Source organism: Notothenia coriiceps, unplaced genomic scaffold, assembly GCF_000735185.1.
Source record: "Notothenia coriiceps isolate Sejong01 unplaced genomic scaffold, NC01 NC01_scaffold00000339, whole genome shotgun sequence".
NCBI classification, from domain to species: domain Eukaryota; kingdom Metazoa; phylum Chordata; class Actinopteri; order Perciformes; family Nototheniidae; genus Notothenia; species Notothenia coriiceps.
Window position 1 is genome coordinate 2939397 of NW_011333040.1, and position 25261 is coordinate 2964657.

At 39.2% G+C, this 25261-nt stretch overlaps 1 protein-coding gene across 1 annotated transcript in view; it reads left to right on the plus strand.

The window, feature by feature from the left end:
* LOC104942825 (focal adhesion kinase 1-like) overlaps window positions 1-25261 on the plus strand; it is a 64341-nt gene that overhangs the window by 21314 nt on the left and 17766 nt on the right. Inside the window, exons 15-32 of the mRNA XM_010768129.1 lie at window positions 2381-2437; window positions 4980-5077; window positions 5483-5567; window positions 5652-5752; window positions 5876-5991; window positions 6360-6460; window positions 7434-7523; window positions 7634-7838; window positions 8359-8470; window positions 8584-8658; window positions 10225-10323; window positions 10682-10792; window positions 13272-13331; window positions 14051-14090; window positions 14685-14788; window positions 15241-15249; window positions 16780-16935; window positions 17135-17215. Coding sequence (XP_010766431.1) covers window positions 2381-2437; window positions 4980-5077; window positions 5483-5567; window positions 5652-5752; window positions 5876-5991; window positions 6360-6460; window positions 7434-7523; window positions 7634-7838; window positions 8359-8470; window positions 8584-8658; window positions 10225-10323; window positions 10682-10792; window positions 13272-13331; window positions 14051-14090; window positions 14685-14788; window positions 15241-15249; window positions 16780-16935; window positions 17135-17215 — 1700 coding nt within the window. The remainder of the gene's footprint in view (window positions 1-2380; window positions 2438-4979; window positions 5078-5482; window positions 5568-5651; window positions 5753-5875; window positions 5992-6359; window positions 6461-7433; window positions 7524-7633; window positions 7839-8358; window positions 8471-8583; window positions 8659-10224; window positions 10324-10681; window positions 10793-13271; window positions 13332-14050; window positions 14091-14684; window positions 14789-15240; window positions 15250-16779; window positions 16936-17134; window positions 17216-25261) is intronic.

The following is a 25261-nucleotide window of genomic DNA, read 5'->3' on the forward strand; positions in this document are numbered from 1 at the left end:
TTCCTTTTAGTCCTCACTCCACCAACACACTGCAGCCTCCTGGGAGCGGTTAGCGTGTGTGTGTTGGTGTGTGGGTTGATGTTTATGCATGCATTCCTACATCTTTAACAACGGCGCTATGCATGTGCTGTGTTATAGAGTGCTTAGAAATGGTTGTGTTACTGGAAACAGGAACAAAACGGAAGCTTTATTGAGTTTGATCTGTTTAGTAGCTATAGTGGTTTACTGTTAAAGTAATGTGATTTTAAGTAGTCTGTGTCAGACTCTATTTAGGATTATTTTTGAAAGTGGATTACCACAGAATTTGAAATATGTCTGCTTTCAACCAGATTGTAACAAAAATGCAGAATTTGGAAATTAAGTGGTATTTCTCTTTTTAGGGAACTTCTACAAACCTTATTCTCTCTTTACACACACGCGCACACGCACGCACACACACACACACACACACACACACACACACACACACACACACACACACACACACACACACACACACATGCACACGCACACGCACACACACTTGCAGAGGGGAATAGGGAGAGGTTTGCTGGATTCAAGTCAAATGCATTCCTGGCTATGATGGGCTAACTAGATCTCTGTCACACACACACACACACACACACACACACACACACACACACACACACACACACACACACACACACACACACACTATCCCTTCTCTGAAAGCAGAACGAGACCATTTCAACGTAATATTGATATGAAGCATTTCAAACAATAGACCTCATAGAACAAACTAAGAAAAATGTGTTAAAAATATATAATATATATAAAACTGAAACCGTTGAAGTCATCTTCAGATTTAAATACATACATTAGAAAAGTAAAAACAACACACATAAACTCATTGCTGGATGGGAAAAAAAAGTCTAATGTTTTTGTCTGTTATTTGCTTTAGTTAATAAACCATGACTGATGATATCAACTTTTTCTGTCCATGGTTATTTAATCTAGTAAAACACATTTTAGTAACAGCTACAGTCTGCATAGCTGTTGCTTTTATTTCAGCTCATAGGAAGATATATTTAGATATAAATCATGCGCAGCAACAGTTCAGTACGGAAGAGGATTAGGGCCACATTAAAAAAAATCTTTGGGAGGATTTAAAAAAAAAAAAACGTTTTTTTTGTGTCCTGAGAAAAAAGAATCTCAGAATTCTGACTTTAATCTCAGAATTCTGACTTTTTTCAAAGTTATCAAATCTACACATTGTTTTCTCAGAATTTCTTTTTTTTTCAAATCCTCCCAAAAAAATAAATCATGTGGCCGTAATCCTCTTCCGTAGTTTAGCAACAGTCATGCCAAGGGGATATACTACTGGTAAAGGAATCAGAAGGGAAAGTTGCACTCAAAGCATACAACGTCATTAATTGTATTCTGAAATAAATAGTTTGACACTTGTTTTAACTTTTGGAAAGAGTCATGTTAGCTTCTTCCGTCTGCTTCCAGTCCTAATGCTAAGCTGTAGCTCCATATTCACACTTCTCATCTAAGAAGTGTGTTATTTAACCATTCTTACATTAACAACTTTAACATACTCGAAATGGCTTATAACTTTGATCAAATCAGCCACAAGCTTTACAAAGGGATTTTTAATAAATGTATGGAGATGTTTCCCGAGAGCCTGATAAATCCTGAGCCGAGCTGTGAGGGTAGGTAGCGTTCAGGACGACAGATGTGTTTCCAACAGCTGAGTCTGCACACTGATTTTATTTTAAACACCACCATCTGGTTAGCATACACTCAGTCCATCTTTCCCTCTCTTTTTCCCGCTGGCTCTCAACTCTCCCCCTTTCTCTCTCTCTGTCTATCTGTCGGATTCTGCACAGATTCGATCCTAAACGTTACCATCTGCTTACATGACAGCTACTATTTCTCTCTCTCACTCTCTCTAGTATTATTTCTCCTGGTTTCTCTTTTCTGTTTTATCTATATTTTCCACGTATCTCTCTACTATCTGTCTCAGCTCTTCTGTTTTTATTTCCCTTCACTCCTCCACCACCACTGTGACTCCCCAGCTGCTCTCACACAGACAGATATGCACAACACATGCTCAGCTGACACACACCGCCAAGTGTATGTGTGCAGAGAGAGAAAGAGAAGCTACGTGAGTGCTGCTTTGCGCAGGAGTTGCCGAAACCCTGAGTTTGCTTCATGCTTTTAGTTTTATTGTGCTTTCTTTTTTTTTTTCACTGCACATGTGTTTGTGTGTGTATCGGTCACCCTTCACACCATAGCGGACGCACGGTAAACTCCGCGACACGTGCATGATTCTCCAATTGTTCTTGTGTATGAACTTGTGTCATTTCAGACTTGTATTATTCTCTTTTAACGGTTCATGTGTATCACGTTACAGAGACTGATGACTATGCTGAGATAGTTGATGAAGAAGACACATACACCATGCCCTCCAGTAAGTAATATTTTCAATCTTCTTTTTTGCCTAACATCTACAAGACATTTCTACTCAAGACAATGAGCTTCTGTTGCGCTGCAGCAAGCAAACTCTGTATTAACAGTTTTTTGTTATTCTTCTGTCAAATGCGTTCTCAAATAAACATCCATTTTGTTCTGATATCTGATACGCCGAGTGTGGTGTGAATCTGTTCCAAGAAACACACTCAGACAGGGAACATCAGAGAAGTTGCATGAAACCACGTTTACTTAGGTAGCGGTGTATCGAATTCAAGCCCGTTTCAGTGTCTTAAAACAAACAGCAGAGACACCAGCTGCCGGTCAGAGAGGCTATAACTCAAAACTGCATCTGTCCAATTCATTCAAATGTTAGTAAAAAGCCTTGGCTGTAGCTCTGTAAGTAGCAGTGGTTTTAGCCTTCTGTTCCAATACATTTACTGTGGATGCTTGGGCCGGTTAAAAGTACTCATGTATTTAATTGCGTGGCCAACTTTTGAAAATGGACTGTGTTCTCCTTTCCTCCCACAGTCTTTTTCTATCTTTCTGGCTTTATTTCTTTGTCGCTTGCTTTGCTTATTTTTGGTCTACGTCTTTCTGCGACTTCCTCTTAATAGACTTTCTCCGGACTTATTTTCAGACTCCTGCCTGAGTTCGTATGTGTACATGTCATACTGTCTGCTTAATGTGTCATATGAAACTGCATTACAGGAATGACTATGCAGCGAGCTTTAATTCACTTATTCACTAACTCATGTAAAGAGCGGAATACCACAAGTGTGTGTGTGTGTGTGTGTGTGTGTGTGTGTGTGTGTGTGTGTGTGTGGGTGTGTGGTGTGGGTGTGTGGGTGTGTGTGTGTGTGTGTGTGTGTGTGTGGTGTGTGTGTGTGTTTGTGCTGTGTGTTGTGTGGTGTGTGGTTGTGTGGTGTGTGTGTGTGTTGTGTGTGTGTGTGTGGTGTGTGTGTGCTTTTGAGCTTTTTTCAATCTTAAAGCGGGCCGTCTGCTCTCTCTCCACTCTTCATCTCTTTTTCTTCCTCTTTCTCCAATCGCCACACCAGTCCAGCTATGGAGTAGTTGAAGCTAATACTCCTTGTCTCTCTGGATCCTGTCCTAACAAAAATGCCTTTTTAACATTTAGTTTCATAGTTTTATTTGGCCGGGCACTTTGTACCAAGCAAGGATAGTTTGACATTTAAACCGAATAATCCCATGTCATTTAACATGATTTAACAAACACTTGATAATGTGGGGCTCTTTTGTTAACCAGCGTTGCAAGTTTCTTTTTTCACTAATTAGTCGATGGCAAAGAAAAAATTATAAAGACTTTAGTTACCTAGATTCCAGATTGAGAATCATCTTGGCCGTTTTGGAAGAGAGTGCATAGGGATCTTGTGAGGAAAATGAAAGGGAGGGCCAATCCATAAACAATGCAAGATGTTTCTTCACAAATAGTTTAATTAAGAAGTCTCCTCTGGAGCTGAACATCTCACACGTGTTGTTTATTGGGTTTGGTTCCTAATTTCACCATCATGTTTGGTTAATTTCATTTTTATTCTTTATCAGGATTTATTATCTTTTGTGTTTGATCAAGTATTAGGTTTCCTTAAATTAACTTTACTATGGGTTGAAGCACATTTCATTCTTATAATGGAATGTGTTTTGTTTGGCTGTTTTATTTATCTGTTGGTGGAGTCAAATAGCCGGACTTTGTTTAGCCCCACAGATGAGGATGAGTTCCTGAGGGTCAGTGTCCTGTGTAAACCTCTTGAGCTCAATATTCAGTCCATTTGAACACACCTCTGTAGAAATGCATCATGACCTTTTCAACAAGGCGGAAACACTGATAGCTCATAAATGTCAAAGCATGTGCATATCAGGTGGAACAAAACCGTTTTTTTCCCCTTTTGGACATGCTTTGTGAATATGAAAAGGTTACTAGGATGCAGACCGTATCTAATGCACTTCAGATCATGTTCCTCAGTTTGTATCAGTAGCTCAAAAGATCCAGACGTACGTCTCAGCTTTGCAAACTGTGGTAGAAATGTGCTCTTGATGTTTACATGCAGAGTCCACTCAAGGCTTTTAATATCCAGTAATGAAACTGAAATGATAACGGTGTGCATGTAAAGCGGTTTTTATGAACTTTATATTTAGCCTGTTAATGTGTTTACTGTATGATGGTGTCTTAGTAATTGTTGAGTGTTAGCGTGCATGTTATGTCAAACTTTGTCTATTTAGAGGTACGAAGGGAATAAAATCCTGGGTCAAATGTATTTTTGTATATTGTTAATATTCTACAAATCTGTTTGCCATTGGATTTGGTTTACAATGACAAGGATTTGACGGCCTTAACTTACTTTTCTGTGGTTACAAACGATGACCTGATAAGTTCCAAATTGTCCTGTCAGATTGTCCTGTCCTGGTAAACCCCATCCAAGTTGGCAGAGTAAAGCATGTCAAATGTTACGGGCCTTTCCAGTGTATAAAAAATTAAGTAAATATATACATTTAACTCTTTTCCTCTCTTCTCCTCTCGCTCTCAGCGCGGGATTATGAGATCCAGAGGGACAGGATAGAGTTGGGTCGCTGCATAGGAGAGGGTCAGTTTGGAGATGTACACCAAGGAGTCTATAACAGCCCGGTACGTGGAAGTACACACACACACTCATGATTTACTGTACGTAGGTCGAATAAAAGGTGCGCAATAAGCATAGATGCAGTAAGTTGTAAGGTAAAGGGGATAAACGGCTGGTAGTTACTCAATTATAAAGCTATAACAAGCCATTTTACATTTAGAAAGTGTTTTCTTATGTCTGCACTGTAACAAAGAACACATTACTTGTTGTTCAGTTACGCATTTTGTCAAACGTAATCATTTCAAGTTAATTGTAAGCAACTTTTTCTTTTACCTGGGTTAAGAGTTTTCTATGTTTTTATTGTATTAAACATTAGTTCACTTTCTATGATATTTAATGTTTGTGATATTGTGACTTTCAATTTATAATACATGTATGCTAACTTGTGACTTGAAATGTGTGTTCTGCAGGATCATCCAGATCTAGCTGTCGCCATAAAGACCTGTAAGAACTGCACATCAGACAGCGTCAGAGAAAAGTTCCTACAAGAAGCATGTAAGACCACGCTGTTTAATCACAAGCAAACCATGATTCATTGATCACATTCTGAGTGTGTTAATGTGTGCGTTTTCTTTGTAGTGACAATGCGTCAGTTTGACCACCCTAACATCGTCAAGCTGATCGGAGTGATCACAGAAAACCCTGTGTGGATCATCATGGAGCTCTGCACTCTCGGAGAGGTATGGCTAAAGATAACGTCCTCACATATGGACTAAGTAATATCTGCTATCCTCTATAAATAAAACAGTTCCTTGATCTTAACACCAAGATTTTTTTCTGTCCGTCGTTCTCTGTGTCTGCAGTTACGTTCGTTTCTACAGGTTAGAAAGTACAATTTGGATTTGGCCACTCTCATTCTGTTCGCCTTCCAGCTCAGCACAGCGCTCGCATATCTGGAGAGCAAACGCTTTGTCCACAGGTACACACCTCAAACACACGCATGCACAACATACATAAAGTCAAGAATAGCTTTAAGTTTATGATTGCATTTACTGGATTCTTATAATAGCAAAACAGAAAATACAAATAATTAACCAGGACGGTGTCAATAGTTTTTATTTTTTATGATTTCTTAAAATAAAAATGTGGGATAAGTTCTTGTGGCTTGTTACGAACACACTTTTTTTTTTTTGTCGTATGCTTTTCATGTATGCTGCCTACATTTTTACATGACAGAAAGAACCCAAGTGCACTCGGTAGAAAATATAGAGTGGCAAATTGATATTGTTGCATCTAGAAGAGGACACATATGTTTCAGGTCTAATAGCAGCCTATACTGACTTACAGGGACATCGCCGCTCGCAACGTGTTGGTCTCTTCAGTGGACTGTGTGATGCTCGGAGACTTCGGCCTTTCGCGATACATGGAGGACAGCTCTTACTACAAAGGTAACTTAAACACAGCTTTATAATATGTTGTATTACAGAAGAATGTTTTAAAACAGGGGTGTCAAACTCAAGGCCCGGGGGCCAAATCCGGCCCGCGACTTCATTTTATGTGGCCCCACAAGAGCTTGCAAAAAATATGATATGTTTATTATACGGTTACATGCTACTTTACAGAAGCACGTTGCCCATAAACTACATGTCCCACAATGCATCTGAAATTTGACTTTTTTCTCGGAATTTGACTTTTCTTTTTAAATCATTTTGTGACATTCTTACTGAAGAGACTTGCAATTATTTGCCCTAGACTTCTGCTTTCAGACGTAGTTAATTATGAAGTTATTACCCTATCCGAAAATAATCCAATGCAGAGGCAATAATGTAATATAATACATTATTTTATATATATTAAATATTTATATATGTATTTTTATATAGTCTTAAAGTTACAACCGGCCCTTTGAGTGCAACCATAATGCGAATGTGGTCCGCAATGATTGAGTTTGACACCCCTGTTTTAAAACATGTTATTTATCATGCTACTCGTTTGAGCTGTGCAGACCTAAAGAACATGTTGTTGTCTCTGTGAGAGTTCAACTTTTGTGAATGTGACACACTTTTCTAGTTTCCAGTACTTTACCACCACCAACAGGTTAAATCAGGATACTGCAGTTTATCTCAACTGTTATGACAACATTGCCGTCTGTCATCTAGTCTCTAACCCTCTGATTGATTGCAAAATTAACCAGCAACCAAATTATAAATGTAATGAGTGGTTTGTATTATATAGCTAATACAATATTAATTCTGCCATTTATTTAAAAGAAATCTGTTTATGTCTTTATCTCAGCTTCTAAAGGTAAACTTCCAACCAGCAACCAAATGATAAATGTAATGATTGGTTTGTATTTTATAGGTAACACAACAATAATTCTGCTGTCTATTTTTTTTAAATCAGTTGATGTATTTATCTCAGCTTCTAAAGGTAAACTTCCAATCAAATGGATGGCTCCTGAATCGATCAACTTCAGAAGATTCACCTCTGCAAGCGACGTCTGGATGTTTGGTGAGTTCTGATCATTGATATGTGTATTTTGTGAGTTACTGTTGCTTAACAGTAAAGTAACAGTACAGCATATGTGAGTTTGTAATGTTTGATTCTCTGTCTCTCTGTAGGTGTGTGTATGTGGGAAATTTTGATGTACGGCATCAAGCCTTTCCAGGGCGTGAAGAACAATGACGTGATTGGCAGGATAGAGAATGGCGAGCGGTTGGCCATGCCTCCTCAGTGCCCGCCCACCTTCTACAGTTTGATGACCAAATGTTGGTCGTATGATCCCAGCAAGCGACCGCGATTCACCGAACTCAAAACACAACTCAAGTAATTACACGTCTTCGTCAGTGTGTGCTTTAGAGTGTTTGTATGTTATCATTTGTGTAAAATGCTTGAAAGGCCATTATACCTGTATTAATATATTAGTCTGTAAGCCACCTGCATGGTCCAGCATACCTAGCCTGTTTTTGTCTTTTAAATTCTCCCAAGTATTATGCTTTTATTCAAATCCATCAGAAATAGGCAGTACATTTCAGCATCCCAAAATGTTATTGTATTATATTTACAGATAGAACCACAGTTTTGTTAGTTTGATGAAAACATTTTACAGTAATTTGTGTTCATAAAGAAACAATTGTGATACTTTGTCTATTTACCATTAAAAAAAATCACATTGACCTCTATCGTCTTGTGTCCTTGGTGATGTTGAAGAAAATAATTTAAAGGGTTTATGATTTTTCCCAAAACCTGAAGAATTGATTTCATGTAGTGAGAGATTTTCTAATGACTGTGTTGCCTATTTATATCAAGAAGTAGACCACTTAATAAGATAAGTGTTGTTTTATAGCACCATACTGGAGGAGGAGAAGATGCAGCAAGAGGAGAGACTTCGGATGGAGATGAGGAGACAGATCACCGTGTCCTGGGACTCTGGCGGGTCGGATGAAGCACCGCCTAAGGTAAGGCTGAATGATCTCTTTCTATTTCTCTCTGATTGTGTCTTCTTATTCGTATTTCAGTAGATGTGTTTTGTTTGTCTGATGAACACAAACTGTTATCTCTCTGTCTGCAGCCCAGCAGACCTGGATACCCCAGTCCTCGCTCCAGTGAGGGTTTCTTCTCCGGCCCCCAACTTAACCACTTCTCGGTACAGAAAACAGAAAACATGCACAAAAACACAGTTCCTGTAGAGGGAAAACTGCTCTTCTGTTCCCTCTAAACCGCTGTGGCTGCAGCGGTGTTTTCCTCTCACATTTGTGGAGGTTTTAGGTGGCAGTGTGCAGGGAGAGAGGAAGAATTCAGGCTTACGGGAAGCTATAAGAACAAACAAACAAACAAACAAACTGTATACCATTCAGAAAAAAACTGACATTTAAAAAAGATATACAGTAGCAGGAATAGATAACAAAATATTTGTTCAGGACAAATATATATGTTAGTAGTAGTGACTGTAAACTCAGCCCATACAAATATATTATCCAAGTGAAATGTGCTGATCCTATCAGCATTAACTTAAGATCCTTAAATGTTTGTGTTGGTTTTGTGTTCTGTGAATAGCTTCTTGCTTTGCAGTGCAAGCTGTGCTGAGCATCCTTTTTTCTGAAATAATATCTCAGAGTTTACCGATGATTTTCTGAGACTTCAACTTTCATTTAAGACTTTCTTATATTTTGTAGTAGAATCAAAACTATTTGAATTTAGTTAAACTGTACATATTTTCCCAGTTGTAGTTCTGTTGCAAGAGAACTCCAAACATTCATTATATACTGTCAATTCCTCCTGATTGTTGTTGAATATTTTATTCCTATATCTTGTGTTCAGACCATTCAAATGTCACTGATAGAGGGTGGGCATTGTGGCAGTCAACACAACAAAAACGTAATAAGGAGTATTAAGTCAAAACTCTAGGAATGTTGTTTGCCTCAGTCACACATCTTCAAAACATACCACACATTTGCATACTCAACATTGGACCATCTTTCAACAGGTTCTATAAATCAACTTTTTATTTGGGCTTAAGCGATGTTTTGGTTGAGCAATATCTTCACAATGAAGGCCAACGCAGTATTTAGTCTGAGTTAACTCAGAGGACAGACTGTGTTGGAAAGCCAGCTGCATGTGTCAAAGTCAGAAAGAGAAATGTGAGACTTTCAGTGCAGTTATTCCTCTCCTCATAAACTGAGCCGACAGCAGGCATTTCCTGTGCTACAAGACACGCACACACACACACACACACACACACACACACACACACACACACACACACACACACACACACACACACACACACACACACACACACACACAATCTAAGCCGCTCTCTCTCTCTCTCTGTCGTCCATATAAGGGGTGTATAATTTTAACTGCATGTCAGACTTCATCATATCACACGTCCAACATCTGTACATTTTGGGAGCATGTGTTGAACACCAGACTGAGAGCATCTGAACATTTTGGGATTAGTATTCTTGTTTTTGGGAAATGTGGGTTCACCCTCAAATCTGCTGTATGTAATTAGTCTTACATTTGAACATTGACAAAACAGAACTGCAATTTTTCGAAATATTATGATGAACTCGTACTAAGAATTGTTCAGAATCTGGTCCTATGTCATCAAATATGTAAAAGGAGTTTTTGCTTCTTTTTTTCTCCCCTCTGCAGATTCTTCCCACCGTTATTAACTATGTTTTAAACTCTTTCTGTTCCTCTGCAGCCATCCGCCCATGGGGGTGTCGGAGGCAGCTACCCTCCCTCTGACTCCTGGAGTCAACACAGACCTGAGCACACTGCACTGTGGAGCCCCAACATGGAGGTATGCCCTCTCAGTCACATATATTATATTTGACCATTGAGTGGTGAGATCAGATTTTGATTCAATTGTATTACCTGTCACATATCAGTCACTGAAAGTGCTGTCTGTTAAGCACATTATTGCCAGCTGCATGTAGCTTTGTTAGAAAACACATTAAAGAACTTATTTGATTAAATAAATAAACCTAAACAACTGAAATAACCTCATTCTCAACTTTCATTGAATGCATGTTATTTTCTTCTGATGAAATGTAGCAGTAGTATATCCTAGTTTTTCTCTTGAATCTTCGTCTAAATATTTAAATAAATTATTCCAAAAAATGGAACTGTTAACATTTAAGAACCCATGTTTCCTGCAGGAGGGTGGATGTGTGGGCCATGCTATGATGGAGGAGAGGCTGATGATGCAGCAGCAGCAGATGGAGGACGACCAGCGGTGGCTGGAGCAGGAGGAGAGCTTCATGGTTATGGTAATTGTATTTATACAAGTCACAGTTTTCAGTTTTTCCCTTTGGTATATTCCTGAGAAACAGATTGACTCTTAAAGGAAAGTTCCAATTGTTCTCAACCAGGTCGCTCTCTTTCTGGGTCATCATAATATTTTGCACTCACCAAGTAATCATTTTTACATAAATAAATATTTAGTTGGGTCCAACCCTGTGGGAGGCTTTTTCCACTTTAGTAAACTAATTTATATTTTGTTTTGCCAGATGAGCTCCAGAATGTCCTTTACAGATGTTTAAGCTGGCTGCTGTGCTTGATTTATCTCACCAGACACTGAAGCATCCCCAAAAAGAGCCAAATCATTACTTTTGCAAAACAAATATTTTTCCCCTTAGTCAGGTCAGATGTTACTCTTGCCTTGAATTGCAGTTTTCATTTTTGAGCCAGGTGTAGGAGAGGTGAAAGAGAGAAAATCAGCGATGAGTGATGACGGATGGAGAGATGTTTCCTCTTTACAGACCTGGCAGACTGAATGGCTGATATATTTTTTTTTTTATTTGGAAATCTCTGGATATCATTTCTTTTTTTATATTCCATAAATGCACCAGTTCTTCTTTGCACCTACCTGTTACAACCTTTGGTAAGACTGATTTAATGCAGGGATACACAAAGCAGACCTCAATGCTCCCCACATCCCACACAGTTTTACAGACCTTGCACCCTCCTGGAAATTAACAAGTGAGAGCAAGCTTAAAGTATCAATCATCAGTAGAAGGACAAGGTTTCAAACACTCTCCTGTCACTTGATACATGGCAGAGGGACTAAGGTGCAACCGCTGCCTGGAAATAATTCCACTCTCCCTGATGCAGCACCAATGGAAGGCCGTTGTACGGTCAGTTCACAAAAACAACAAAGTGAGTGTGGTGAAAGTCTGCTTAAATGTAATCCGACTTTTTAACGTTTAATATTATTTATAAAAGGCAGAGTGGTTAATGAACTCTCAGAATGGAAATCTCTGATTGTATTTGTAGGAATCATTGTCAACTGAAAACACTAGGAAGAGTTTACAGACAAAAAGAGAAATGTAAATATCTGTATAAGGCATCTGTAAAACTGGTATAATGGCATAAAAGCTAGTTTCTTCACTTTTAATATAACATCAAATAAACTGTTAGTTGTGTATTTGTTAAGTAACAACCAAGTTCTTCCACCACTACTGTCTGAAGTTCTGAAGTTGTTGGTCAAATATGCTCGCTTACTTTGTGCTAAACTTAAAAGTGGATCAACAGGAGAATAAAAGAGGTTGAAAACAGAAATGACTAAGAGAAGGAAAGTAAAGCCTGAGAAGAAAGAGATGGAAGTTTGTGAGGAGGAAGGAGTGTAGGACAGGAGGAGGGAGAAAGGAAGTGGGATTGGCAAGAGCCGTGGAGAGGGTGGATTGAACAAGGAGCCCATCGGAGAGAGAGAGAGGGAGAGAAACAGAGCGAGATGGAAAAAGTGGGAGGGAGAGAAACGGAGAAGAGAGGTTGGATCTTTTCTCTGTGGCTCAGTGGAGCTTTTCCTCCTCTGGAAAAACTTCTTCTCTGTCTTTCCCTCTCCCTCCATTCTCCTCTGACTAAATGTTTCTCTCAGTCTCATCTTCCACGTCCTTACTTTCCTCTCTCTCTCTCCGTGTCTCTGCCCTTCCCTTCATGACTTCTCTCCTGCGTCTTTCTCTTTCCACCTCTTAAGTTTCTCTTAACTTGCATCTATCTCTCTCTCTCATACTTTCTGCCCCTATCTCTGCCATTCTTTCAATGGCCTCCACTCTCTGCTCTCCTCCTTCTGTCTACTTCAGCCTCTATTCTCCCAGGATGCATCTCTTCAAGGCGTGCTTCACCAAAACGGTACTGAAACAGAAAGAGAGTTGGAGTCATGCTGGAATTTTAGTGGTGCAAATGTAACTTTTTGTTGACGTTGTCAGGGTCGTCGTCTGCTGCTGCTGCTGATGATGATGATGATGATGATGTATAGATGGAAAGCAACCTAGTTATGTGTCTGTAACTTAGTCATTGCGCACATTTAAAATCTGCAAAATCATTTCGCTGGCTTATTATTAATGTATTTTCTTTTGAAAAGTGGTATTTGTTTAGGAAAGGATGAACGGATGAAGCTTTGCATGGACTTTCTATTTCTGTTTTCTGCAGGTGGCTGTCACATTGTTTACGGATAGTGTTTGTAATTGCTCAATGCTTTTGGTTACAGTGATTCTTTTATAATATCTTTCTTAATGCTCTTAATGTCTTTCATTTTTGTAAAGCACTTTGAATTGCCTTGTGTTGAAAGGCTCTATAGAAATACACGTGCCTTGCCTTTAAAAAGTAGACAGGAGTACCATTTGAAATATGTTAATTCATTTATTTTTACTTAATTTTCTCTCAGGGATCAACTTTCACAGTAATGAACATTTGCTCCAAAACACATGCTTAGTTATGTGTTTTTGTATTTTTGTGACTTCCTTCCAGAAGGCAGAATCCAGAAACAGCAGAGGAAGCATCGAAAGAGAGGACGGCATTCTGCAACCGGTCAGTCTCTGTTTTATTTATACATTTGGAATCGGTGGCTCACTACTTTAAAATAAGGGAACCAAAATGGGAAAGGAGCATAGAATGGGAGGAGGAAAAGAGTGTCAGTTTGTATGGTGTGTGGCACAGTGGGTTATGTGTTGGTGTTCGGATCAGGGGCTCACAGGTTCAAACCCCACTGCAGTCAGCATGTCGTTGTGTCCCTGAGACACTTCACCCCAAATTGCTCCTGGGGTGATTGTCCACAGTATTGAGTGTGTAATTTGCTTTGGATAAAAGCGTCTAACAAGAAACATGTAATGTAATGGAAGTTGTGAAAGTTAAAGAATGTAATTGTGTAAGAGGGAGACAGAGGGAATGTATTCATTCAGACAGACTGAGGGAACAGAGGCTGGGACAGAAAGTATTTCTGCCACAGAGGGTACTGCCTACACCCCAACCACATGACCACAGAGGACTCATGGGAACTTTGAAGCCTGAGGCACTGCTCAGTCCCATTTCACTGTAAATTGGGAATATACTTTCTTAAAAGGCATTCCCAGCAATTACCTTATCATCTTCACACTATATATGTTGCAACTGTAAAGTGTTAATATGCCATAACTTGTGAAATCTTAAAATATTAACTTTTTCTGCAGGCTAATTCTCTGAACACCGGTCTCTCGTTTAATGATTAAAGACAATGTAAAGCTTACCTGTGTGTTTTTGTCTCTGCACAGGGTGGAAGCCAACATATCTACCAGCCTATAGGGAAACCAGGTGAGAGGATGAGCATGCTGACATGCTGATTCAAAAGAAGTGATAACACTCTGTAGTCAATTCAAAACTAAATGGCCATCAATCAAGTAATGGTTCAGAAATGTTACTAACAAAATGTCTTGCAGTATCAACAGTAAAACCAGATATGGAACTGAAGTGCGTTCTTTAGAGTTCTAATTTCCTGCGGCTAATATACTAAAGGAGTATTTAAGTGATTTATGAAATTAGCTCAACCTTCCTTCATCTCTATTTCAAAAACAGATCACTTTATTTATGTTTAATATTAAAAGTTTAATGTAGCATTGAATGGAAAACACAAGTGCTTTTAAATTAAATTGTAGTTTTTGTTTTACCTGTCAGCATTATGAAAGCTTCTTGAATCCTATTGTCATTTAAAAAACGTCATTATTTATTTGTTACAAAACACATTAAAATAGAGATACAAATAGGCCCACATTTAACTTTCTAATCATCCATGCTCAAAACCGTTCATTTATATGACATCATTTCCACTACTCACACCAGCAGAGTACTTGTTTACATGCATCACTTCATCCCACATGTGTGTAACACTAACACACCTCTCTGTTTCAGAACATGTGGCTCCTCCTAAGAAGCCCCCCCGCCCTGGAGCTCCTGCTCACCTGACCAACCTGTCCAGTCTGTGCCCCGTGGACAGCTACAACGAGGGGGTCAAGGTATGGATATATAAAACACGTCAGCTATGGACAAAGAGAAAATGTATTCCCCAGTTTGAAAACGATAAGATGAGGCTAATTAAGATCATTTATAAAAATACAATTCCTTCACTTTGCTCTTATTTCCTATTCTAGCATATTGCTTTTGAGTTAACTTCTTCACAATGTGTCATTTTGCTTATGGGTTGCATGCGGTGCCATGCTACGCCTTGCCTGTGGTTTGCTTTGGCCTAATGTGCTGTCCCTCTTTTCTCCCCTTTTATTTTGTTCTCCCCCCTTTCTCTCATTAACATCCATGCCTTCCTTCTGTTTGTTTCCCGTTTCTGACCTGTCACTCTGCATCCATCATTCATCCATCACCTCTTCCCCCTCCTATCACAACCTGCTGCACACCTCTCCAATCTCCTCCCTGTCACCCCCCACCCTCACCTCCCCTTATCTCCTCCCCCTAGCCGTGGAGGGTAAGCTGATCTTTGTGTTTGTCTGTCATGGAAGTAGTTAGCTATTAGTTACCATTAGTATCATGTGTGGAGAAGCTTTATTAAGCTTTCTGATTTTTTTTTCTTTACCAGAGGCACAACAAATTACACTTCGTACATAAATTGTGAATCTCCTTCAGCAATATTTCATGCAGAAATCCAGTTTTTAGGCTCTAAAGCGTGGGTATTTCCAGCTTTACTCTGATCCATATTATTCCAAACTTAAACAGCTGGTTTTAGGCTCGTTGTGGTCATAGCTAATGTTTTATGACAAAAAGCCCTGGTAAAGAAAAATCAAACAAATGAGTCCTCGTAGTGATCGATAGAAGCACTGTAAACTGATGACCGTGTCTCCCATTGCATCTTAACATAGTCTTTAGATAGTATAGAATAAATAAAATAATAATAATAAAATAAATGAGTATAAAGTTGAATTAACTTGTTATATAGTTCTGCATTATTATTTGTTTGTCCCTGTGATTTTCCCAGGAGAAGCTGAGGGATTAATTGATCTTTTTCCTGATATACTAAAGTTTTCCATTACAGAAGCCAACATTAAATGCACAGAAACTAAATTGTAGCTTAAGGCGATTCTTATTGAAATAAAGCTCTCTAGAGATTCATTTCCTCTGAGCTTTCCTCATTAATGTGGTGGCCTACAAATCACTTTAGCCTTGCTTTAATTACGTCCCCTCTCTAATGGCCTCAGCTTAAACTAAATCAAATCAACTGAGTAGTTTTGTGAACATTAAATAAACCTGCATTAAGGGATTTGTACCACCAGGGGACCGAACGACAAAAAGAGACACACCATTTGATTTGTGTCAACCATAAAATCGTTACAGATTCAGCAGGTATACAGAACATCACATTACACTAGAAGATCATTTGATTTTAAATATCACTTAATGCAGGTTGAACATTGAGTCACTATAAAACTGTCTGTCCTGCCATCCCACTGTGCTAACATCCTCTAACATAGTCGTAGAAAGTGTTTAGTATTTATGTAGAAACGCATGTAGTAAGAAATAACAGTCACAGACACACAAACCTAATATTATTTGTGTGATCAAATCTAGTCACATACTGCCCCCTAGTGTTGTGTCTGTATAACTACAGTCACCTATGTTAAACCTGGTAGAAATAAAAGAAGGAAAACTGCTAATTCTGTGTGGATTTCCAATCAGTGTCGATGGTAAATGTAGTCAAGTAGAGCAGTACATTTCTCAGCATATGCTTTATTGACGGAGAAGGCCAAAGTGTCCCGTCGTAGTTTGGTATTCATGCAGAGATGAAAAAGATGTTCGTTTTCATCTTGAAATCAGCTTTCCTGCTCAACATAGCACTCTGATGGATCTATGTCTTCAAATTAACATCAACACTGATAGGACAACCACAAGAAAGGGGGAGAATTAGACCTTTTGAACATTTTAATTTAACTTTAATAACATTTTCAAAGGTGTCACATTTCCATTTTTCGTTGCTCATTGTCATGTCTTCCCATGGCTCCAGTTGCAGCCTCAGGAGATCAGCCCGCCCCCCACCGCCAACTTGGACCGTTCTAACGACAAAGTGTATGAGAACGTGACGGGGTTGGTTAAAGCTGTGATTGAGATGTCCAACAGGATCCAGCCTGCCGCCCCCGAGGAGTACGTCCCAATGGTCAAGGTAGGATCAATACAACTGTCCACTTTGACAGTGTGCAACAATCTGTGAAACACTGGCACTCTATTAACTTAGAAGAAATGTGTCAAAGATACCAATCACCCCACCTCCTCATTTTAGTGGGTTTAGACAAACGTTAAAGGTCCATAGTCAACGGATTAACATTAACTGAAGACTGATGAGAAAATATGTCTCTGTGTAGGAGGTGGGTCTGGCCCTCAGGACTCTGCTAGCAACAGTGGACGAGACGCTTCCTGTGCTGCCAGCCAGCACACACAGAGAGGTAAACACACACACACACACACACACACACACACACACACACACACACACACACACACACACACAGTTATATCCAGGCTTACACANTGGGTCGGGTTAAGAACAGGTACCTCAAATGTGTCCTTAGAGGTGACTTATCATGCAAAATGCACTTTTGTACGTCTTTTATACATGAATATGTGTCCCCGGTGTGTCAGGGAACTCACCAAGTGTCAGAAAACACAACCCTCTCTCTTTTCCTCAATACCCAAATCTCTAAAAATGGGGCTGCAACGGATCTGATACAAACTGATCCAGATTTGAACACTTCTATGACGTCAGGAACGAGGAGCTCCGCCTATATGGGCATCTCTCCACCTATCAGGAGGAGACAGCCACGGCCATTGCAGTTTGAAAGCACTGGAGACGCTGTAGTACATATGCCAGGCCTGTAGGTGGCGCTGTAGTCTGCCACAAAACCAGCGAAGAAGACTTCTCAGATTCAGCCCTTGCAAAAACAGGGCTAAAAAAGAGCAAATAGAGCGAAATGAGGCATGGCTAAAATGCATGATCTGTTTGGTATTTTGAAAAAAAAACTTTGCAGACATGTTTTATATACAGTAGGTATGGCCCAACACTATATTATTCAAATATAGCATGATAGGTCCACGTTAAGTGCAGTACTTATGACACCATGTTGTATATCAATAAACCAAATATTATACAGCCCAACATCACAAATGTGCATGCAGGGTTGTTACAGTCCGTACAGCAGACAACAGCCTCTGTTTTTAGACCTTTGCGGCGGAGAAGGATAAACCCTCATTTATTTGGATTAAAATAGAAGAAATGCCTGGGAGAGCAACTAAGGAAAGATCCCTCTCCCAGGAAAGACCGCTGTGCAAAAGATGGCTTTTCTACAGAATAAACAAGCCATAAAATGATCACATAGACAATTCATATGACTAATGGATGAGGTTGCAGATGGTCTATTACCTGGAACAAAGCTGCCCTGCACCACGTCCTTGTACGCCCACCAATTCGCATCAAGCTTGGATGTAATAGGCTGAGCTGCGGAGAGAGAAAGAGAGAGGAAAAATAAGATAAGATAAGGAAGTCGCTCTTTGGTGAGTGAAGTGTTTCTTTTTCTTATGTTCCTTTCAAAGTGAAGATGCTCAGTGTGGGACTCCCATTGAACTGCAGAGGAAAGGAAGACATGGATAAAGTTACAGAATATAGATGGAGATAAACCAAGAACTATAGAAGAGGATTAAATCAATTTTTTGTTTTTTTTATCTGACCATAGATGGATCTTAAATCATTGTTTTAGTTCTGAGAAAAAAAAGGTCTTAGCTGTATTGCTGCCAATTACATTTTTGTTAACACACTCACACTGGTTTTAGTTACTTAAATATAATATTGGATGGTTTAATCTATACCAAATAAGCATATATTGAAACTTGCTCGTAGCATTGTGTGTCAAAATCCCGTATACTGCTCAATACAGCAATGTTTCTGTGGAGAGGGGGGTACCAGCAGACTAGGGGACAGAGCTACCCTCTGCGTTCGGCACCGCTTGAAATTGTCTTTTAGCGATGCGCTCAAAAGGTAAAATTATTACAACTTTGACCTTGTTTGCTGTCGACCTTTCAACAAATCAGATGACATCTATAACATCTATCGCGTATCATGTGAAGGCAGCTTTAGTGCATGGTGACAGGGACAGCTGTAAAAATGCTCTAATACTAAATGTGCAGTTTCTGATCCCACCGTGCCCAAGTGAACCAAAACCGAGCAACGGTAGCCTGGCTAGAAAACGACCACAATTAGGTTTTGCGCGTTCTCCTGTGGTGGACAGGCGGGTGAACCAAAGGTTAGGAAGGTTCCAGGGAAATGAAGGAGCAGATAACAGAGAGGTTTAGATACAATGGGGAGAAAAATCGGAGCCCAGGTTTCATCCACATACAGAAATTGGCCACTTGGCCATAAGCTATTGGAGGCATACTCATAAATAAAAAGACAAGCCAAAGTCCTAAAGTCCAACTTTTACCACTGTTATCTTGCATTAAGAAAGCATTGGTATTTATATAAATATACCACTGAAACATGACAATCCTGATGGATAGGAAAGGTTCACATGAAACCATGAAATCCCTGTATTAGCCTATTTCTACAGTAGGTTTTTAATCTTCACTTTAAAAAACGGTCCGTTGATCTTTCTTCATAAAACTGTATAAACTTGTAAATAAGCTTACAAAGTAGGTCAAAATGGAGATTTGTGAATCTCTGTGGTGGGTCTGCACTGGTGGGCCAACCGCCTGTGGTTACTTCACATCATGTGTTCTTTGTGTCTCTAACCTCAGGCTGGAGCTCCGTCTCTATTTAACACTGCAGCAGCAGCACAGTTCAAACTGAGCCGCTGGGATCTGGCAGTTACAACTTAATGCTGGAATTAGTTTTACACCAACAGAGTGCTGCAGAAATTAGTTGCAAACCTGGAAATGATTTAGCGTTTTGGCAGGATTATGTTCCCTTCTCTGTATATGGAAGCCCATTCGCGCCACAAAAAAAAAAAAATGTATCCCTTAAGTCATTATCATGACCTACTATCTCTTTATTATGACTTACTGTCTCATTGCTTCGACTTACTATCTCAAGTCATAATCATGAGATAGTAAGTCATAATTATGACTTAACAGATATTTTTTTTATTTTCTGTGGTGGAAATTGGCTTCCATATGTAGAAGTCAATGGTTTTATGGAATACTTTTTGTTTAGATGCCTGAAAGAAGGTCTTTCACAACTTTCACATGTTGTTGTACAGCATAAAATACATCATTAAACTCCCCACTTCTAAATGTCCAAAGCATTAATGTGTCATAAAGAGAAGTGGATCCTAAACAAGTAAAGTAAAGACTACTAAAACATAATCACGCGAAACCTCAGCTGTGTTAAGCTTAGCGGTGTAAGTAGGTTCATTTCTGAAATAGAAACATGTTTTTAAAGCATTGAAAGCAGACTAGTTTTGAATTTACAATATTTTGTTGTTTAAATCGGTAACCGTGCCAGATTGCTAATTGCTGTTGGTTGTCTTCCAGTTTAAAAATACAAATAGATGTACAAATACTTTTTTTAATTAATTAATTGTTGCTCCCAATCACCCAAGAAGATGTCAAAGCAGATGAGTAGTGAATCGATTGAAATATTAGATGAAATTAGAATAAAAAGAAAAAAAGTATCTCAAAAACATTACAGCTGCTAACTTCACATTATACTAAAATATGACCTCAGATGTGACCTGCTCTATCGAAATCAGTCGCATTGACCCGAAGACACATTTTTAGTTGTATACACTATTGTGTCCATCGAGGAAAACATATTTTGGTTTGGATTACTGGTCTGGGGGAAGCTCGCGTGTGTGTGTGTGTATCTTTGCGTTTGTGTGTATTGTGTTTGTTTCCTGGGGAAAACCCTCACGAGAAACACCGGCTGTTGTTATGCCTGCTGTGACGTTAAGCTACTCCGTTCTCCGCTTAATTATGCCGTTACAAGCTTCAAAGTTGTATTTATCATCTGAATTTTCCAAAACAAGTTTAATATTCTGAATGCCAAGACTTTGTTTATTTTAAATCAGATGAAAACAAACTGTAACCGACCCTGCCGTGTTATCTATGATTACTATACGCTTACATTCATAATTTCAGGGAGGGAGGGGAAGCAGCGCTGAGGAACAGCAGAGTGGCGAGTGAGAGGTGCCTGTCATCTTCCCTTTACAAGCTTCAAGCATGTATTTATCGTGTGATTTTGGAAATAAAAGTTTCATATTCTGAAAGCTAAGACTTTGTTTATTTAAAATCAAACATAACACCCGAACCCCGAAAAACTATTTTTTTTATGCAAATCCACGTTTATTTTGAAATGAGCCGTTGCGACTTCCGACTGATTTCGATAGAGCGGGTCGCAGATGTCCTTATGCCCAACATGAAAACAAGGCTTGTGTTTAAATTGAAAATGAAAAGGGAAGTGTTTTTATGTTACAGCTATATTACCAATGGTGGTACTGTAAAATGTTGAGCTACTTGTAATTTATTTGATCTACCAAAGGTGGGAGAAGTATACTCAGATCTTGTACTTATTTACACCAATGTGCAGAAATTCAAGTAACAGTCCTGTATTCAAAATGTTACTCAAGTAAAAGTACCCAAAGTAAAAGTAGTCATTGTGCAGATTGTTCCTTTTCAGAATAATATATATGATATGTTTTATAATGATTGATCATTAAAGTGTTATCAAAGATGGTAAAGGTGCAGCTAGTTTGAATGACTTTGTATACTGCAGGGTAGCTTGTGAATTTACTCCAGGTGGAACTAAAGTCTGATTCAATACTTATATTTGTTATCATTAATCCAAATCTGCAAAGAAACTAAGTAAGTACACAATCTACCTCTGAATTGTAGTGGAGTAGAAGTACAACGTAGCATAAAATGAAAATACTCAAGTACAGTACAAGTACCTCAAAATTGAAGTTAAGCACAACACTTGAGTAAATGTACTTAGTGACTTCCCATCTCTGGGGCCTACTATTGACGTGTTGTGGCTCAGTTACAAAGAGATCCTATTATGTGGTTTGATTACATATTAGTATGAACATATAATCAGAGCGTGTTTGGATGAGACTAGGAAGCCTTGACTCATTCCATTGTGTGACATTTGTGTGACCCACTGTGTGTGTGACTCAAAGGATGGTTGCCTCAGTGACACATGGTGTATGAGCTCTCTGACACACTGACAGTGACATTCATTACCCTGTGCGTGAGCAGAAGGTTGCTACTTCTTTCACATGTATAAAGTCAAGCACGTGCACAAGAGGCTACAGATTCAAGTGTTGAGTCCTGAGCAGGGTTAGGGAGTAACAGATAATATGACTGAAACCAAAGCTAATCTAGCATTTAGCTCTTGATGGAAATTTGACCACATTTGTGTTTAAATTAGGAAAATAAAACAACAAACGTCATGACTTATTTTTGTAGGCCAACCCAGAAGTCAGCATCACTAGGGCTCCCTTGACAAAAAGCAATGGGATAAATTAATTGGATAGTACAATATCAGGGAAAACAAGATCTGTGGCAAACACATGTTTATGATACTTATATGTTATGTTCAGCAGAATAATCTCTAAATATCACTTTATGATTTTTGAAGTGTAAATGCAATCTTCAGAAGTAAAAGGCTAACGCTAGGCTATAAACCATCAATGGGGTCAGTTTGCCTACCAGCCTGCCATCGAGTTGGATGACGCCGTCATCTACCTGCTGCAGAGGTCCCTCTCCCACCTGGAGAAGGCTGGGGGCTCTGTGAGGATCATGTTCTTTGATTTCTCCAGTGCCTTCAACACCATCCAGTAGGGCTGTGCAATTAATCTTATTTGAATCGCAATTACGATTTTGGCCTGCCACAATTACGAAAACAACATAATCGAAAGAAACGATTATTTTGCTTTGCTAGGTTGTGACAGTGCACTGCAACATATTTGATCTAATTTATTTTAGTCTAATTTATTTGTATTTATCATATTTATATATGTTTAATAGCTTGTTGAAGTGCGCTCCAAAATATTTGTTCACCTTACTTATTGGTATTTATTATTTTGATATTATTTATTTAAATGTAAATATACAGGACTGTCTCAGAAAATTAGAATATTGTGATAAAGTTCTTTATTTTCTGTAATGCAATTAAAAACTACTCCTGATCTTCGGTAATCTGAGTATAGTAACTACACTGTTAAATCTACCACTTGGGGGTGTTGACACACCAGCGAGCGTGAAGTTTCCTACCAACGTTAGTCACTGTGTTACACTATACTCGAGACAGACTGTGTGACTTGTCTACTGTAATGTAATGGACACGCACTTGTCTCCGAACGATGAAGAAAGGGACATATTTCCATGTTCGTGTCACGTTTCTCCGATGTCTAAGTCACAACTCGAGGGACTCGTCCCAATGCCCTCATTTGTTCTGTAATTATACTAGACTTGTGGGTTTCGGATTAGTTCGTAGGAGGGAATCGAGAACTACGTTTAAACTGGTGTAAGACACAAGAGTTTAATCCTTTTATTTGTGTTTGGCAGTACTGAATAAGGAATATCATCCGGTGGTCTTCAGTCGGTGAGTGGAGTCGTCGTAGTTGTAACTGTTGTTTCGTTACTCTGATAATTAACCTTATCGATGTTATAGGTCTCCTTTGGTTGCTAGACGACCCGGTTGTGTACATAAATACTATGAATTAATGACAAGTCGGTGGGGTCTTATTAGAGATTGTTGATGGAGTGTAATTCTATATCTTTCGACATTTACGGTTAGAAAGTCTGTTCGGAATTTTCGATGCGTGGATGCTGATATGTTGTGGTAGTGTACCCCAGTCAAAACGGGATGGTCGGTCCCCCCCCCCTCCTCCTCCTCCCCCCCCCCCCCCCCCCCCTCCCCCCGCGCCCCGTCCTTCGCCCCCCCCCCCCCCCCCCCTCTCCCGCCCCCCCCCCTCGCTGACGGTAGCTCAACCTTATCTTGCGGCAGTAGATGGTACGACGTTCTCCAGGGAGAGGGGTGGTACCTCTGTCCGACCCCCAGACACTCCAGTATCGTAGAAGTATGCTAAAGAGGGTCACGGAAGTTGTGGAGGTCATCCCGACACGTTTGAATTAGAATATAACTTTAGCGTTAATGCTAATAACGCGGACGGTGTTAATGCATTTTGTTGTATATTACTTCTTTGCTAATATACGAAACGATCCAACTTACTGTTCACGGTGACGTGTATAAACAGATTAAATAAAATCAGATTAAATAAACATAAATATGATAAATATATACAATTATCGAACAAGCTTCGACTGCTTTAGGTTTTATAAACAAAGTGGAATGAATAACCATAAATTAATAAAACTATAATAAATGAATTTAATTTATTATTCCTGACAGGTTCTATTTTAATCTTATACACTATTTCAAGAAATAAAAGACATTACGTTAATTTTTTGTTTTTTACAGTATGTATAGACCAAGAATGTTTAGTTGACTTTATAACTTCGGAAAATATTTAATTAAAATTTATAACGACTATCCGCGTATGTCGAATTCTTGTTGAGTTTTAGGATAGAGTTTTTTAATCTTATCAAGGAGTCTGGTTCATGTTTTTTTTGCTAAATATTGTCGTTTGTGTTAGTTGTAAACTTTTTACAGGTAATTACGTGAGTCATGGAACCAAACCCTGGAAAACGTTGCCAATGACGTGCGGGGGTAGTTACGCCGCACCGTACCTCCGTAGTCGGACACCGTAACGACTCACAATACCTTACGGGTCCTACGGAAAGTTATCGCCGGAAATCAGGTAATCGTAAAACAAGACCCAGACCACACAGAAAGTCGAAGAAGAAGTGTTATGGGGTGTATAAGAGGATACCCCCAAGTCAGTCTCATTTTACGTCGACACATGGTTCGTCTAAAATCTCGTGATGTACGAAGGCAGACGAACTTTTCGAGATACCTCTACTCCTTAAGGTAAAATGTCGTACTAGACCGTGGACGGGTGTCACGGTTTTGGTGGTCATTGACCACATGACTGGTACCGTAATACAGGAGCTAACCGGACGTTTAAGGGGACTGGACTTGGGGTATCTCTTATACACCCCATAACACTTCCTTCTCGACTTTCTGTGTCTGGTTGTTACGATTTACTCGAATTCTCCGGCGATAACTTCGTAGGCCCGTAGGTATTGTTGAGTCGTTACGGTGGTCCGACAACCGGAGGTACGGTGCGGCGTAACTACGTCATTAGGCACGTTTCCTAAGGGTTGGTTCATGACTCACGTAATTACCTGTAAAAGTTTACAACTAACACAAAACGACAAATATTTAGAAAAAAAATTTATGAACCGAGACTCCTTGATAAGATTAAAAAACTCTATCCAAAAAACTCAAAAGAATTCGACATTACGGTATTAGTCGTTATATTTTATTATTTTCCGAACGTATAACAGGTCAACTAAACATTACTAGGTCTTAATACTGG